This window comes from Nomascus leucogenys, unplaced genomic scaffold (genome assembly GCF_006542625.1).
Source record: "Nomascus leucogenys isolate Asia unplaced genomic scaffold, Asia_NLE_v1 Super-Scaffold_258, whole genome shotgun sequence".
Taxonomy (NCBI): domain Eukaryota; kingdom Metazoa; phylum Chordata; class Mammalia; order Primates; family Hylobatidae; genus Nomascus; species Nomascus leucogenys.
The window spans coordinates 2,172,073-2,188,442 of NW_022095769.1; the positions used below are offsets into that span (position 1 = coordinate 2,172,073).

The window sequence follows — 16,370 nt, forward strand, 5'->3', positions numbered from 1 at the left end:
AGCATATTCCGTAGTATCTAGGAAAATGAATGCTGTGCAATATTATTTTATTCATCAAATATATACTGTATGCTAGACACTGTGCTAAGCTCTGAGGATATCTCAGTGAACTGGACAGATGTGGCTTTTGCTGTTGTAAAATTTATAGTCTAACAGAAAATGTTTATGAATTCCTGTAATCCAGTAAAATAATGGCTCATACTGAAACATTTAAGCAGTTAAAAGCATTGTATATGTAAAGAGTTTAATAATTTTGGCCGGGCGTGGTGGCTCATGCTTGTAATCCCAGCACTTTGGGAGTCCCAGGCTGGTGAATCACAAGGTCAAGAGTTCAACACCAGCCTGGCCAAGATGGCGAAACCCCGTCTCTACTAAAAATACAAAAATTAGCCAGGCGTGGTGGCAGGCGCCTGTAATCCCAGCTACTCGGGAGGCTAAGGCAGGGCAATCGCTTGAACCCAGGCAGCAGAGGTTGCAGTGAGCCAAGATTGCATACTGCATTCTAGCCTCGGTGACAGAGTGAGACTCCATCTCAAAATAATAATAATTATTATTATTATTATTTAAGCCATGTTTCTTGTGGTTCAAATGCATGCTATAAAAAGGAAATAGTGGTATTACCTGATTTTTTTTCCTCTTTGCTTTTCTTTGTAGATAAGATGCTCACAAGTCCCTTGCAGCTCTCTTCAGAAGAAAAATCACTAGTGCTCTGCTCTTGCCATAATACCAAACCTTTTTGACTCATGCTTTGGTGCTGCAACACTGGAAGAATTGCACACAGTTTCAAGGAATATCTTTTTTTCATTTGAGTGATTCTTTGTGGATGAGAAAAGATTTGAGTCTTAATAATTACCTTGTTTTAAAGCTATTTTCTTTATAGTCTGAACTGTTTAATAAATTGGGCCACTTACCAATGAGCCACACAGCCAGTTCTTGTCAGGAGCTGGTTGAAAACTGTGCTGTGCATGTAGCAGGAATGGCACAAGAAGATAGCCGTCGTGGTCAAGTGCCATCTTCCTTTTATCATGGTGCCAACCAAGAACTTGACCTGTCCACCAAAGTGTACAAAAGGGAATCAGGAAGTCCTTATTCTGTGTTAGTGGACACCAAGATGAGCAAACCACATCTCCATGAAACAGAAGAACAGCCATATTTCAGGGAGACAAGAGCAGTGTCTGACGTGCATGCTGTTAAGGAAGACCGGGAGAATTCTGATGACACAGAAGAGGAAGAGGAAGAAGTCTCTTACAAAAGGGAGCAGATCATAGTGGAGGTAAACCTTAATAATCAAACATTAAATGTATCTAAAGGGGAAAAGGGTGTCTCTTCTCAGTCCAAAGAGACTCCTGTTCTTAAGACAAGCAGTGAGGAGGAAGAGGAAGAGAGTGAGGAAGAGGCCACAGATGACAGCAATGACTATGGAGAGAATGAAAAGCAGAAGAAAAAGGAGAAGATAGTAGAGAAAGTCAGCGTTACACAAAGGAGAACCAGGAGAGCTGCCTCTGTTGCCGCAGCTACCACTTCCCCTACTCCCAGAACTACAAGAGGTCGTAGGAAGAGTGTAGAGCCACCTAAGCGTAAGAAGCGGGCCACAAAGGAGCCCAAAGCACCAGTCCAGAAAGCTAAGTGTGAAGAGAAAGAGACTCTGACCTGTGAGAAGTGCCCCAGGGTATTTAACACTCGCTGGTACCTGGAGAAGCACATGAACGTTACTCATAGGCGCATGCAGATTTGTGATAAATGTGGCAAGAAGTTTGTCCTGGAAAGTGAGCTGTCCCTTCACCAGCAAACAGACTGTGAAAAAAACATTCAGGTAGGTTTCATCACCAAGAGGGCAAACTTTTCAGGATAGAACCTGGCTGTTCAGATTCATCTGGTATCCGCCCAAGAGAATAAATACAATAGAGGCTGAAGGGACAGATTTCACCAATTTATCATTTGAAAAGCTCCTGCTTTGGTCTTTTCTAAACCAAGGCTTTTATTTCAAAAGCATTAAATTTGACGCTGGACTAGTGGGAACCCAGGCACACTGGAAGGGGGATCTGTTATAGTTGATTGACCAGGAGGTTAAAATCAACACCAACTTTGCACTGAGATTCACTGTCGTAGGACGTGTAATAGAATTCATTCTGGCATCTTCTCTGTGGAGGTAGGAGTTACTGATTAAAGGTTAGGAGTAGAGAAAGGTCCCTTTCTGGGTTTACAAGGATGCCAGATTCTAGTACAGCTGATGGGGACAAAAACCATAATGACTCAGACCGGTGGAAATGGAAGATCTTCAGCAGTGAGTTTGCTTTTACCATTGGAGAGATGACAACACTAAATTTGCCAAGAGGCTGAGCCCATGGGAATATGCAAACTTTAAGCAGAGGCTGAGCTGGTTGAAAATGTTGCCCACCTGGCAGTAGGGTTACATAATGCCACTGTACAGTATTGTTCAGGTAACAAAATAATGGTATTCAAACCAGGCTGGTGTCGTGAAAGGACTATATTGTGATAGGTTAAAGAGGTATGCTAATTATATTATGTCAAGTGGATTGCAGTTATATTGGTTTGCACATGTGAATGCATATTAATGAATATTCATAAGAGGTAAGTCTATTCATGTCTCCATAAGATATGTAACAGAAATATTTTGTACCATATTTAAGCTAAACTTATAAAGGATAAATTTTGTTGGTTTGGTTTGGTTTTTGGTGTGCTTCTAATATTGGTAGTCACTTTAAGTTTCACTTTTCTTCTGTTGCTTTTAATCAACATCTGAGATCATTGCTCTACTTTAAAGAGTTTTAAAAAATGGAAATTGCATTTGCTAAAAATTCACCGCTTTTGATTCATCAATTGTGACTTGATCTCCGACACGCTGGGTAAATAAAAGAAGACTGAGTCATGGAGCCCATATCCTCTGGTAACTGCCAGTGCCCTGGCTTGGGTATGAATTGTTTGCAGCACTTCAAGCCAAAGGGAGTATGGTGCACTGCTGCACTCTAGGGGTCAAACTTGGATTCTGTAATGATCCATTACTGAAAGTGTTCTTGATCTTTATATGTAGGTTTTGTGGGTTTTTTTTTTTTTTAACTTAAATCTGTTTAAGTTACAGAAAAGAAAACATTTAATAAATACTTTTTGTGTGTGACTTTCCTCACGATTCTTCATCATACTACTTTTAAATTTGTGTTTAAGTTTTGTGGATTCTGCTAAATGAACTTTATTCACATTCCTAAAGAACACTGTACTTTGTTCTTATGTATAGATCCTAATAATCCTGATGACCTGGTAACAAGTAAAAACTAAAACCCAGACCGGGCGCAGTGGCTCACACCTGTAATCCTAGCACTTTGGGAGGCCAAGGCGGGTGGATCACCTGAGGTCAGGAGTTCGAGACCAGCCTGACGAACATGGAGAAACCCTGTCTCTGTTAAAAATACAAAATTAGCCAGGTGTGGTGGCACATGCCTGTAATCCCAGCTACTCACTCAGGAGGCTGAGGCAGGAGAATCGCTTGAACCCGGGAGGCGGAGGTTGCAGTGAGCCGAGATTGTGCCATTGCACTCCAGCCTGAGCAAGAAGAATGAAGCTCCATCTCAAAAAAAAAAAAACAAAAAAAAACTAAAACCCTCCCCTAAGGCCAGGTGCAGTGGCTCACGCCTGTAATCTCAGCACTTTGGGAGGGTTGCCTGAGCCCAGGAGATTGATCATGCAGTAAGCCATGATAGCACCACTGCATACCAGCTTGAGCAACAGAGTGAGACTGTCTAAAAACAAAACAAAAAACCTGCCCTACAAAATGGCTGATAGTAGTAGTCTGTCCTTTTCTAGAGCATTTTCCAACCAGTGGTTTATCCTTTAACTCTTCTCAGAGTTCTTGTTACCTGAAGTGACAATGATGTTTAGAGATCTTTATTTATAGTGAATATTAACATGTTCCCTTAAGTATCCAAGGGTCTAATGATTACCAAGAGCTTTCTAGTATTGTTTTGCTTTAACCAGAAATACTTTGATACACATTATGCCTAATATTCCAGGCTATTAATGATTCATAATACAAGGAACTAGGCAGTGTGGTGTGTGTTTTCTACAGATTCTTGCAAGAGAGCTCTGGAACTGATCTGTAAGGGAAAAGGGGTAGGCTTTAGTTAATTAAAGTTTCAACTAAAAAAAAATTTTTTTTAATTTTTTTAAGAAAGAGATAGTGAGGCTGGGTGCAGTAGCTCACACCTGTAATCCTAGCACTTTGGGAGGCTGAGGTGGGCAGATCACAAGGTCAGGAGTTCAAGACCAGCCTGGCCAACATAGTGAAACCTCGTCTCTGCTAAAAATACAAAAATTAGCCAGGCATGGTGGCACGCACCTGTAGTCCCAGCTACTTGGGAGGCTGAGGCAGGAGAATTGCTTGAACCCAGGAGGTGGAGGTTGTGGTGAGCCGAGATCGTACCACTGCACTCCAGCCTGGGCAACAGAGTGAGACTCCATCTCAAAAAAAATAATAATTTTAAAAAAGAGAGAGAATGATACTAAGAGTTCAGAGGGTATATTCTGCCCAAGGGACATATTTGAAAGTATAAATTAGATTTGGGGAAATATAACATTTCAATTATTCATATTAATAAATGCTCCAAATGCATTTTCTTTTTTTTTTTTTTTTTTTTTTGAGATGGAGTTTTGCTCTTTGTTGCCCAGGCTGGAATGCAATGGCGCAATCTCGGCTCACCACAACCTCCACCTCCCGGTTCAAGAGATTCTCCTGCCTCAGCCTCCCAAGTAGCTGGGATTACAGGCATGTGCCACCACGCCTGGCTAATTTTGTATTTTTAGTAGAGATGGGGTTTCTCCATGTTGGTCAGGCTGGTCTCAAACTCCTGATCTCAGGTGATCTGCCTGTCTTGGCCTCCCAAAGTGCTGGGATTACAGGCGTGAGCCACTGCGCCTGGCTCCAAATGCATTTTCTAAGGCATAAAAACATTTTTATATTTCTACATACCTATAATACCTATACCACTAATATGTATTTTATTTAATCTTGTTTTTATTACACTAATTTAAAGTTAGTTTATATTCTCTGGCAAACCCTTACTAACTGATATGGAGGAGGCAGCCACACTTGCTTAATACATATATTTTTAAAACTTGAATGTCTTGCAACTTCTGTTTAAAAATAAAAAAAACTTGACTGGGCGCGGTGACTGATGCCTGTAATCACAGTACTTTGGGAGGCCAAGGCGGATGGATCACGAGGCCAGAAGATCGAGATCACCCCGGCCAACACGGTGAAACCCTGTCTCTACTAAAAATACAAAAAAAATTAGCCGGGAATGGTGACGCCCGCCTGTAATCCCAGCTACTTGGGAGGCTGAGGCAGGAGAATCGCTTGAACCCAGGAGGTGGAGGTTGCAGTGAGCCTAGATCGCGCCACTGAACTCCAGCCTGGGCAATAGAGCGAGGCTCTGTCTCAAAATAAATAAATAAACAAACTTGAAGTTTCTTTTCATAGGTACAATACTAACTTCATAATAGCAGTGAATTCTTTGATGTTAGTGGAACTTTCCACTTTTTATCTTAGTTTTTGCCATTGTTTTCATACTCCCAAAGAGTGTCTAAAAGATGCATCTTAGAAAAGAGAACATACAGATGTTGGTGTTGGAATCTGGGCTCTGTGGAAGAATAGCAGTCATCTGGATTCTGGCCTTGTGCCATGAACCTAAAGCACATCCGTTTCATCTGCCAGTAGGCTGGTATGGCATGCTGTAAGCCCCTATAAATATTATTTCTATTTATCCTGCTCAGTGTGTTTCCTGTAACAAATCGTTCAAGAAACTCTGGTCCCTTCATGAGCATATCAAGATCGTCCATGGATATGCAGAAAAGAAATTTTCCTGTGAAATTTGTGAGAAGAAATTCTATACCATGGCTCATGTGCGGAAACACATGGTTGGTAAGTTTTTCTGCTTTTCTCTTATACCTATAATTTTGCCTTGTTCTTCTGTTTTGACGTGTTGAAACTGAATGCAATATGTCTTCAGTAAGTATCACCAAATTGGATGGTATAGTCTTCCACACCCAGCTTTCTTTTCAACATTATTTTCTCTTCAGACATTACTATTAGAGCCTCACAAAGGCCAGGTGTGGTGGCTCACGCCTGTAATCCCAGCACTTTGGGAGGCTGAGGTAGGCAAATCACTTTAAGTCAGGAGTTCAAAACCAGCCTGGCCAACGTGGCGAAACCCTGTCTCTACTAAAAATACAAAAATCAGCTGGGCGTGGTGGCGCATGCCTGTAATCCCAGCTACTCGGGAGGCTGAGGCAGGATAATCACTTGAACCCAGGGGGCGGAGGTTGCAGTGAGCCAAGATTGCGCCATTGCACTCCGGCCTGTGCGACAGAGCAAGACTCCATCTCAAAAAAAAAAAGCCTCACAAATCAGGGTAGAAAATTAGGATGGCATAATTGCTTTACAGTAGGATACCTTTTTAGTTTGAGCTTTTTGGTGGATTTTGTTTTGACACTAAGTACATTCTGTGTTGCAGCACACACAAAAGACATGCCATTTACATGCGAAACCTGTGGAAAATCATTCAAACGCAGTATGTCACTCAAGGTGCACTCCTTGCAGCATTCTGGAGAGAAGCCCTTTAGATGCGAGGTAAGGAATGTGCTACCTACAGGCCCAGGCCTAGGGGCTAGTGTTTGCATAGATGGCGGACCAGTGAGAGAGAGGTGTGCTGGAGCAGGAGGCACAAGGCTGCCTTCCACAGGACTTTCAGATGTGTTCTGAGCTCTTGTGTGTGCTGTCACTGCAAGGTAGAAAAATGTCACTTTTAACACACTGTTAACTCTCTTAGATTAGGTTAACTTGGAAATAACACATAATGACTTACTTTTCTTTTCTCAGTGATTCTGAGAAGTTGAGTATACTTCAATGATAATTTTGTGAGGAAATTTCTCTTTTATTAGTAACTCACCTGCAGAAATATAGCAAAGCCAAATAGCTGACACAAGCAGCTATTTGTGTTCTATTTTGAGTATGAAAAATAAGCCTAGTATCAGAGACTGTGTTAGGGTGGGCTCAGGTAAAGCTACTATGCTTGGCATTCAAAAATCTCCACTGTGTCCAATGCAGAACTGTGACGAAAGGTTTCAGTACAAGTACCAGCTACGCTCCCACATGAGCATTCATATTGGGCACAAACAGTTCATGTGCCAGTGGTGTGGAAAGGATTTCAACATGAAGCAGTACTTCGACGAACACATGAAAACACACACTGGTAAGAATTTCTTGGAAAAGGTACAGATAATGTCTCAAGCACTTGTTGATCATCTGTGGGTCTGTTTTTTAAAAAAATCAAAACCACAAATTTGCATTCAAAGCAAAAATCCCACTTTAAATAAACCTACTATGTAAAAATATAGATTAATGATACTGAAAAATTTAACTTTAATGACAGATTGTTTAAAAAAGAATTATTTGTGAGTACCTTTTAGCACTTTGAGCTCTTTTAAGACAATGGGGTCTTTATGTAGGGTTCAGGAACTCCTGAAATTGTATGAAACTTCTTTTGCGTATGCGCATGTTATTTTCCTAAGGAAAGGGTTCTGGACCTTAAAAGGATGGAGGACACTGACTGCTTTAATAGAATACCCCTCTCTCTCTGTTTTTGTTTTGTTTTGTTTTAAGACAGGGTCTCGTTTCCATTACCCAGGCTGGAGGGCAGTGGCGTGATCTCAGCTCACTGCAGCCTCCGCCTCCCAGGCTCAAGCCATCCTCCCACCTTAGCCTACCAAGTAGCTGGGACCACAGGTGTGTGCCACCATGCCTGGCTAATTTTTGTATTTTTTGTAGAGACAGGGTTTCACCATGTTGCCCAGGCTGGTCTCGATCTCCTGGGCTCAAGCGATCTGCCTGCCTCTGTCTCCCAAAGTGCTGGGATTACAGGTGTGAGCCACCAAGCCCAGCCCCTCTCATTGTTCTTTAAGTTTGATTTGATATGATTTACCAAAATTCACTACTTTTCAGGAACACATCCGTTCCATGAGGTTAATTAATATTTTAACCACTTTGTGGTTTTAGGAGCATACGTTCCATAGCATGGATTTGAGTCTTACAAGTATTTGATTATCCTGCTTCCAGGGAACTGGCTAAAATAATAGCTCCCCTATAAACATTATCATTGTATCTCAGTCTAAACTTGATGTTCTGGGATTAGCCATCTTTGCATAAATTGAACAGGATGAAACATTTTTCAGGTTTCTAAATCTGATCACAGGATTCCAAGTTCCATTAGTCTACAGAGTAGTGGAGCTAGAAAGAACAACAGAGGGCCGGGTGCCGTGGCTCACGCCTGTAATCCCAGCACTTTGGGAGGCCAAGTCGGGCGGGTCACGAGGTCAGGAGATCGAGACCATCCTGGCTAACATGGTGAAACTCCGTCTCTACTAAAAATACAAAAAAAAAATTGGCCGGGCGTGGTGGCGGGCGCCTGTAGTCCCAGCTACTCGGAGAGGCGGAGGCAGGAGAATGGCATGAACCCGGGAGGCAGAGCTTGCAGTGAGCCAAGATCGCGCCACGGCACTCCAGCCTAGGTGACAGATCAAGACTCCATCTCAAAAAAAAAAAAAAAAAAGAACAGCAGAGATTATCTTGCTTAGCCCGCTGTTCTTTTTGCTTAACTAGTGGTGAGGAAATTCTGCCCATGGCCGGATCTCTTTAGTTCCTAGTTCTCTGTTGAAGCCAAAAAAAAAATGCTTACCTAGTGGGCTTCTTTCTCATTCAGAACAAAGCACCCTCAGATTTTAAGTTAGTCTAGATGAAGAGTCATGAGAGCGGTTTTATTAGTTAAATTAGACCTGAAAAAAAAAAAGATAACTTTGAAGATATAGCCAAGTGGATAGCAGGATACATCAGAATAGTTAGCAGATTCTCCTTATAATTTGGTGGCTCTTGGATAGGCTCTTAGTTCTAATGTCATTTTTAGGGTTCAGGTTTTTTTGTGTGTGATATGGCAAGAAAACATGGAACTAAACAGAGCATAAGTTTTGGGGGGTTTTTTGGTTTTCTTTCTTTTTTTTTTTTTCCGAGATGGAGTCTCACTCCATCACCCAGACTGAATGCAGTGGCACAATCTTGGCTCACTGCAGCCTCCACCTCCCGGGGTTCAAGTGATTCTCCTGCCCCAGCCTCCCTAGTAGCTGAGATTACGCGAGTTCACCACCACGCCCGGCTAATTTTTTCAATTTTTAGTAGAGACAGGGTTTCACCGTATTGATGAGGTCCATCTAGAACTCCTGACCTCAAATGATCCACCTGCCTCAGCCTCCCAAAGTGCTGGGATTACAGGCGTGAGCCACCACCCTGTCCAGAACATAAGTTTTTTGTGAAGGCGGAAGTTGTGTCATATTCACACACACTGCTTGGCACATAGATGCTTGGTAACTGTCACAGAATTGAAAGGAACCTCTAACACTTAAGTCTCTGCCTCTGCATCCCCCTTATTTTCCCTGCCGGTCTCCCTGTGTGTTTTTCTCCCCATTCCTTCCTCCCTCTTTCTCCTGTGTTTCTTTGTTTCTTCTTCTTTGTCATTTTTTTTAGACCCTTAAATGTTCATAATGTGAAACGGAAGTGTTTCTTTCATGATCATTTTAGTTATTGTATAAATTTATGTTGAGTATTCGTCTTTGACCAAATAGGCAAACTGAATACTTCTTGTTTCTTCTAAAGGAATACAACTACCTAAATTCCCATTCCCACAAAAGCTTTTTTTTTTTTTTTTGAGACGGAGTATTGCTCTGTCACCCAGGCTGGAGTGCAGTGGTGTGACCTCCACTCACTGCAGCCTCCACCTCCCAGGTTCAAACAATTTTCCTGCCTGAACCTCCCAAGTAGTTGGGACTACAGGTGCGCACCACCATGCCTGGCTAATTTTTGTATTTTTAATAGAGATGGGGTTTCACCATGTTGGCCAGGCTGGTCTTGAACTCCTGACGTCAGGTGATCCACCTACCTCGGCTTCCCAAAGTGCTAGGATTACAGGCGTGAGCCACCGTGCCCAGTCCCCCAAATTTTTATCTTTCTCATTAAAAGTGTAATTCATATACACCTGGACATGGTGGCTCATACCTGTAATCCCAGCATTTTGGGAGGCCAAGGCAGGTGGATCTCTTGAGCCCAGAGGTTCGAGACCAGCCTGGGCAACATGGCAAAACCCCATCTCTGCAAAAATACAAAAGTTAGGCAGGGGTAGTGACATGTGCTTGTGGTCCCAGCTACTTGGGAGGCTGAGGCAGGGAGGATTATTTGACCCCAGGAGATCGAGGCTGCAGTGAGCTGTGATTGTGTCACTCCAGCCTGGGCAACAGAGCAAGACCTGGTCTCAAAAAACAAAACAAAGAAACCAAAAAAGAGTAACAAATACTTATTAAAATATATGAGAAACTATGAAAATTGCAAACAAAGTAAAATCATACCACCAAGGGCGGATCACGAGGTCAGGAGATCGAGACCACGGTGAAACCCCGTCTCTACTAAAAATACAAAAAATTGGCCGGGCGTGGTGGCGGGCGCCTGTAGTCCCAGCTACTCAGAGAGGCTGAGACAGGAGAATGGCGTGAGCCCAGGAGGCGGAGCTTGCAGTGAGCCGAGATGGCGCCCCTGCACTCCAGCCTGGGCGACAGAGCGAGACTCCGTCTCAAAAAAAAAAAAAAAAAATCATACCACCAAGAGATCACCACTCTTAACATTTTGGCATATACACATTAACAAAAATTCTTCTGTTTCTTTTTTTTTTTTTTTTTTTTTTTTGAGACGAGTCTCGCTCTGTCGCCCAGGCTGGAGTGCAGTGGCGCGATCTCGGCTCACTGTAAGCTCCGCCTCCCGGGTTCACGCCATTCTTCTTCCTCAGCCTCCCCAGGAGCTGGGACTACAGGCGCCCGCCACCACGCCCGGCTAATTTTTTTTGTATTTTTAGTAGAGACGGGGTTTCACCATGTTAGCCAGGATGGTCTGGATCTCCTGACCTTGTGATCCGCCCGCCTCGGCCTCCCAAAGTGCTGGGATTACAGGCGTGAGCCACCGCACCCGGCCTAATTCTTCAGTTTCTTAACACACATATAGACCGATACTTTGCATAAGTGTTTATGTGTTCATGTATATAGTGAAAACAAATGTTGGGTCTTTATACTCTGTTGTAACCTGCTTTTTATTTTACTGTATTATGTCATCAGCAATATAATTTTAATGGCTATATATTTCTTCTTATAAATTTGCTATAATATTGGCTGTAATTTATTACACACATGTATGTCAGGCATTATCTTAAGTGCTTTTTCTCACTTAATTAATGTACCCTTTGCAACAATCCTATAAAGTGAAGGGGTTTTTTTGTTGTTGTTTGTTTGTTTGTTTTGAGATGGAGTCTCACTCTATCGCCCAGGCTGGAGTACAGTGGTGCGATCTCGGCTCACTGCAACCTCTGCCTCCCATGTTCAAGCGATTCTCCTGCTTCAGCCTTCTGAGTAGCTGGGATTACAGGCTCATACTGCCACGCCCAGCCTATTGTTTTTTTTTTTTGTATTTTTAGTAGAGATGGGGGTTTCACTGTGTTGGCCAGGCTGGTCTTGAACTCCTGACCTCATGATCCGCCCGCCTTGGCCTCCCAAAGTGCTGGGATTACAAGCTTGAGCCACTGTGCCTGGCCTTTTTTTTTTTTTTTTTTTTTTTTTTGAGACAGAGTCTCACTCTGTTGCCCAGGCCAGAGTGCAATGGCCCGATCTCGGTTCACTGCAACCTCCACCTCCCAGGTTCAAGTGATTCTCCTGCCTCAGCCTCTCAAGTAGCTGGGATTACAGGCACTTGCCACCACACCTAGCTAATTTTTTTTTATTTTTAATAGAAACGGGGTTTCACCGTGTTGGCCAGGCTCTCAAACTCCTGACCTCAGGTGATCCGCCTCCCTCAGCCTCCCAAACTGCTGGGATTACAGACATGAGCCCCACCCCTGAGCCCGGCCAGTGAAGGATGTTTTCTCCATTTATTTAGCCAGTTTCCTGCTAGACATTTATGTTATTTCTGTTTCCAATTTTTCTACTGTTATAAATAGCCACAGGCCAGGCACAGTGGCTCACACCTGTAATCTCAGCACCTTGGGAGGCCAAGGTGGGTGGATCACTTGAAGTCAGGAGTTCGAGACCAGCCTGGCCAACACAGCAAAACCTGTCTCTACTAAAAATACAAAAAATTAGCCGAGTGTGGTGGCCCATGCCTGTAATCCCAGCTACTCAAGAGGCTGAGGCAGGAGAATCACTTGAGCCCAGGACAGGGAGGTTGCAGTGAGCTGAGATCGCGCCACCGCATTCCAGCCTGGGGGACAGAGAAAAACTCCGTCTCAAAAAAAAAAAGCTACAATATTGTTTATCACAGTGTTATCACAGCCATAATTACTTACTTAGGATAAATTTTTGGAAGTAGGATTATTATAGCAAAGAGATATATACATTTTTAAGACTTAGTGTCATGTGTTACAAAATGCCCTCCACATATACTCCCGCCAGCTGTATGAAAATACTCATTTGCGACCAGGTGCAGTGACTCACGTCTGTAATCCCAGCACTTTGGGAGGCTGAGGTGGGAGGATCACTTGAGCTTAGGAGTTCAAGACCAACCTAGGCAATATAGTGAGACCCCATTTCTATTAAAAACAAAAAAAATTCCATCCTGGCTATCACGGTGAAACCCCGTCTCTACTAAAAATACAAAAAAATTAGCCGGGCGTGTTGGCGGGCGCCTGTAGTCCCAGCTACTCGGGAGGCTGAGGCAGGAGAATGGCGTGAACTCGGGAGGTGGAGCTTGCAGTGAGCCGAGATCGCGCCACTGCACTCCAGCTTGGGGGACAGAGCAAGACTCCGTCTCAAAAAAAAAAAAAAAATTGAAAAAATCCAGAGGGAAAATACTCATTTGCCCAGCCCTTTGTAATTGTAAATAAAATCCTTGCTGATTTGATAGGTGAGAAATGATTTCTTATATTAATTTGCATTTAATTAGTAAGAGTGAACATTTTTATTTGCTTGTAGTTATCAATGTATTTTCTTTTCTGAATTGCTTGTGCCTTTTCTGTATTCATCTTTCCATTACAGTGTTTGACTTTTTAAATTTCATTAATGTTGAAATACTTTCCCCTGGTTTGTCATCTGCCTTTTAATATTATTCAGAGTGTCCAAACTGGAAAAGCAGCTAGATGGTGAAGTTGGACAAACCTGGCTCTGCCAGTCACTAGCAGAATTGTGTAACCTCTCTAGGCCTCTGTTTTCTTGATATTAAATAAGAATGACAATAATACCTAAAGGGTGCAAGAGACATGTTGGTTTTAGAGAAGGAAGGGGATGCGGATAGCTCTCTAAGGCTGAATAAAACTACATTTAAAGACAGTAGTGTGTTTTGGTGGGGATTAAGGACATTGTATGAACTGACAGTATTGGACTGTTTCTTTGCAGTTGAAGAGAAATGAAGCAGACCTTATCTGGGAAGGCTGACCAGCCATCAGTCAGGGTTTACTAGGATGATGTGGATATAGGATGAGTTCAAAATAGAATACCTGGCCAGGCGCGGTGGCTCACGCTTGTAATCCCAGCACTTTGGGAGGCCGAGGTGGGCGGATCACGAGGTCAGGAGATCGAGACCACGGTGAAACCCCGTCTCTACTAAAAATACAAAAAATTAGCCGGGCGTGGTGGCGGGCGCCTGTAGTCCCAGATACTCGGAGAGGCTGAGGCAGGAGAATGGGGTGAACCTGGGAGGTGGAGCTTGCAGTGAGCCGAGATCGCACCACTGCACTCCAGCCTGGGTGACACAGCGAGACTCCGTCTCAAAAAAAAAAAAAAATAGAATACCTACTGATTCTCCTTATACCAGGCACAGTGCTATGTGCCTAGAGACACAAGGATGAATTAAGACCTGGTTTCTGCTCTTAAGGAGCTTATAGTCTGGTGAATGGTAATGATGGTGTTGATGATGGTGATAATAGCAGGTAAAATGCATTGAGTACTATGTGCCAGATACTGTTGTAAGCACTTTACAGATACTGTTTTAAGCACTTTACTTGTGTTTTGTATCATAATAATCTATTAAGAAGATTATTATCTTTATTTTATTTATTTATTTATTTTGAAACAGAGTCTCACTGTGTCACCCAGGCTGGAGTGCAGTGGCGTGATCTCAGCTCACTGCAACCTCCGCCTCCCAGGTTCAAGCGATTCTCCATCTCAAAAAATAATAAGATAAAATAAAATAAAATTTATGGTAATGGCAACGGATGAGATTAAAGTGATAGACAAAGTAGAACTTGGTGAATTGACTGGATATCAGTACTATCAAAATAGTATTCAATCACCAAGTTTGAATGAACTTTTTAAAATTTATTTGTTTGAATGGACTTGGTGATTGACTGGATATCAGTAGTATCAAAGGGTAGCATAGAAGAGAAGAATCAAGGGTTAGTCCCAGATGTGGGGTATAAAACTATTTGTCAAGATAGAGAAGAGTAGAGGGAAGAGCAGGTTTACTAGATAGGATAATGAATTTAATTTTGTACTTGTTTTGAGATATCTCTGGAGCATTCAAGTAAGCAGTTTGAAAAATGGGTTTAAAGTTCAAGAAAGATTTCAGTTAGATGTATATATGTAGGTATGTGTGTGTATATATGTACGTGTGTGTGTATATATATACATATATGTATATATACACACACATATATACACACATATATACATATATGTATATATACACACATATATACATATATGTATATATACACACATATATACATATATGTATATATACACACATATATACATATATGTATATATACACACATATATACATATATGTATATATATACACACATATATACATATATGTATATATATACACACATATATACATATATGTATATATATATACACACATATATACATATATATGTATATATATATATTCTGCCCAAGGATTTTCACCCTAAGCAGACTGGAATGCTTGCGTTTATCAGACAGATCACATACAAAAGACAACTAGCCAAATTTTTGCTCTTTTCTGTCTTCTCTGTAGGTTCTCTGTCTTCATTTATACTGTTCTTTCTTCAGACTCATTACATTGCTGTACAATTAGGTTAGCTTTATCTATGTTTAACAGTTAGGTGATATATTCAGATATATTAATATACATGCTTTTCTAGTTACCTTAATGAATTTAACTGTTACTATATCTTCTTGCCACCCATTTACCAGTTCTTCCTTAAAGTGGGACATTGTACAGGTGGTTGATTTTAAATGTTACATTTGTATTTATCCTTGTTTCAACCTTATTGTAATCTTAACCTTGAGGTTTCAGAGAAACCTTAATATCAACCATTAAACACATTTAGGAGATGCGGCCTAATGAATAATGAGATTTAGAGGCAGATGGGATTGTGGGTTAATGTCAAATGAAGGTCTGGAACAACAAATGTGGACATTAAGAAGCGAGTAAAAGATTACTAAGCAGTAAAAAGGACCAATTTTAATTTGAATCCAGGCATTTGTAGTAGGCTAGTTCTAGTAGTTTTTGGTCTTTCTGTGGCAAATCACTTATAGTATAGAAGACTACAAATGAGGGCTGGGCGCGGTGGCTCACACCTGTAATCCCAGCACTTTGGGAGGCTGAGGTGGGCAAATCACGAGGTCAGGAGATTGAGACCATCCTGGCTAATACAGTGAAACCCTGCCTCTACTAAAAACAATAATTAAAAAAAAATTAGCCAGACATGGTGGCGGGCGCCTGTAGTCCCAGCTACTCAGGAGGCTGAGGCAGGAGAATGGCATGAACCCGAGAGGTGGAGCTTGCAGTGAGCTGAGATTGCGCCACTGCACTCCAGCCTGGGTGACAGAGCGAGACTGTGTCTTAGGGGAAAAAAAAAAAAAAAAGAAGACTGCAAATGAGAGATGTTTAGAGAGATCCAGGAAGGGGATTTGAGCACATAAAAAACCTAAACATCCATACATTCAGTAACTGCTCAGGGAATCCATTCTGTCTGTGAGTAGTGTCTAGTGTGCCTAAGAAGTGATTAGTAAATAATGTGGAGAGGATTTGCTCATACTAGACTAAAATTCAAAGATTAAGGCCTTTGGCTGTGTTTCCATATGGCTGCTGTGAAGAATACTAACTCTGAAGTCACAGAGCAGGGGAGCTTAGAGGTTAATCAAACATGTGCTTTTGAAGTATTTTATTATACAAGTAAATCATATTTAATTTAGAAAAACAAACTACATGGCTAGGCGCAGTGGCTCACACCTGTAATCCCAGCACTTTGGGAGGCTAAGGTGGATGGATCAGTTGAAGTCAGGAGTGTGAG

At 41.9% G+C, this 16,370-nt stretch overlaps 1 protein-coding gene across 1 annotated transcript in view; it reads left to right on the forward strand.

The window, feature by feature from the left end:
- The window catches only part of ZNF652 (zinc finger protein 652), a 69,081-nt gene that overhangs the window by 44,935 nt on the left and 7,776 nt on the right, over positions 1-16,370 (forward strand). Inside the window, exons 2-5 of the mRNA XM_030807997.1 lie at positions 655-1,813; positions 5,785-5,932; positions 6,525-6,640; positions 7,118-7,262. Coding sequence (XP_030663857.1) covers positions 914-1,813; positions 5,785-5,932; positions 6,525-6,640; positions 7,118-7,262 — 1,309 coding nt within the window. The 5' untranslated portion in view covers positions 655-913. The remainder of the gene's footprint in view (positions 1-654; positions 1,814-5,784; positions 5,933-6,524; positions 6,641-7,117; positions 7,263-16,370) is intronic.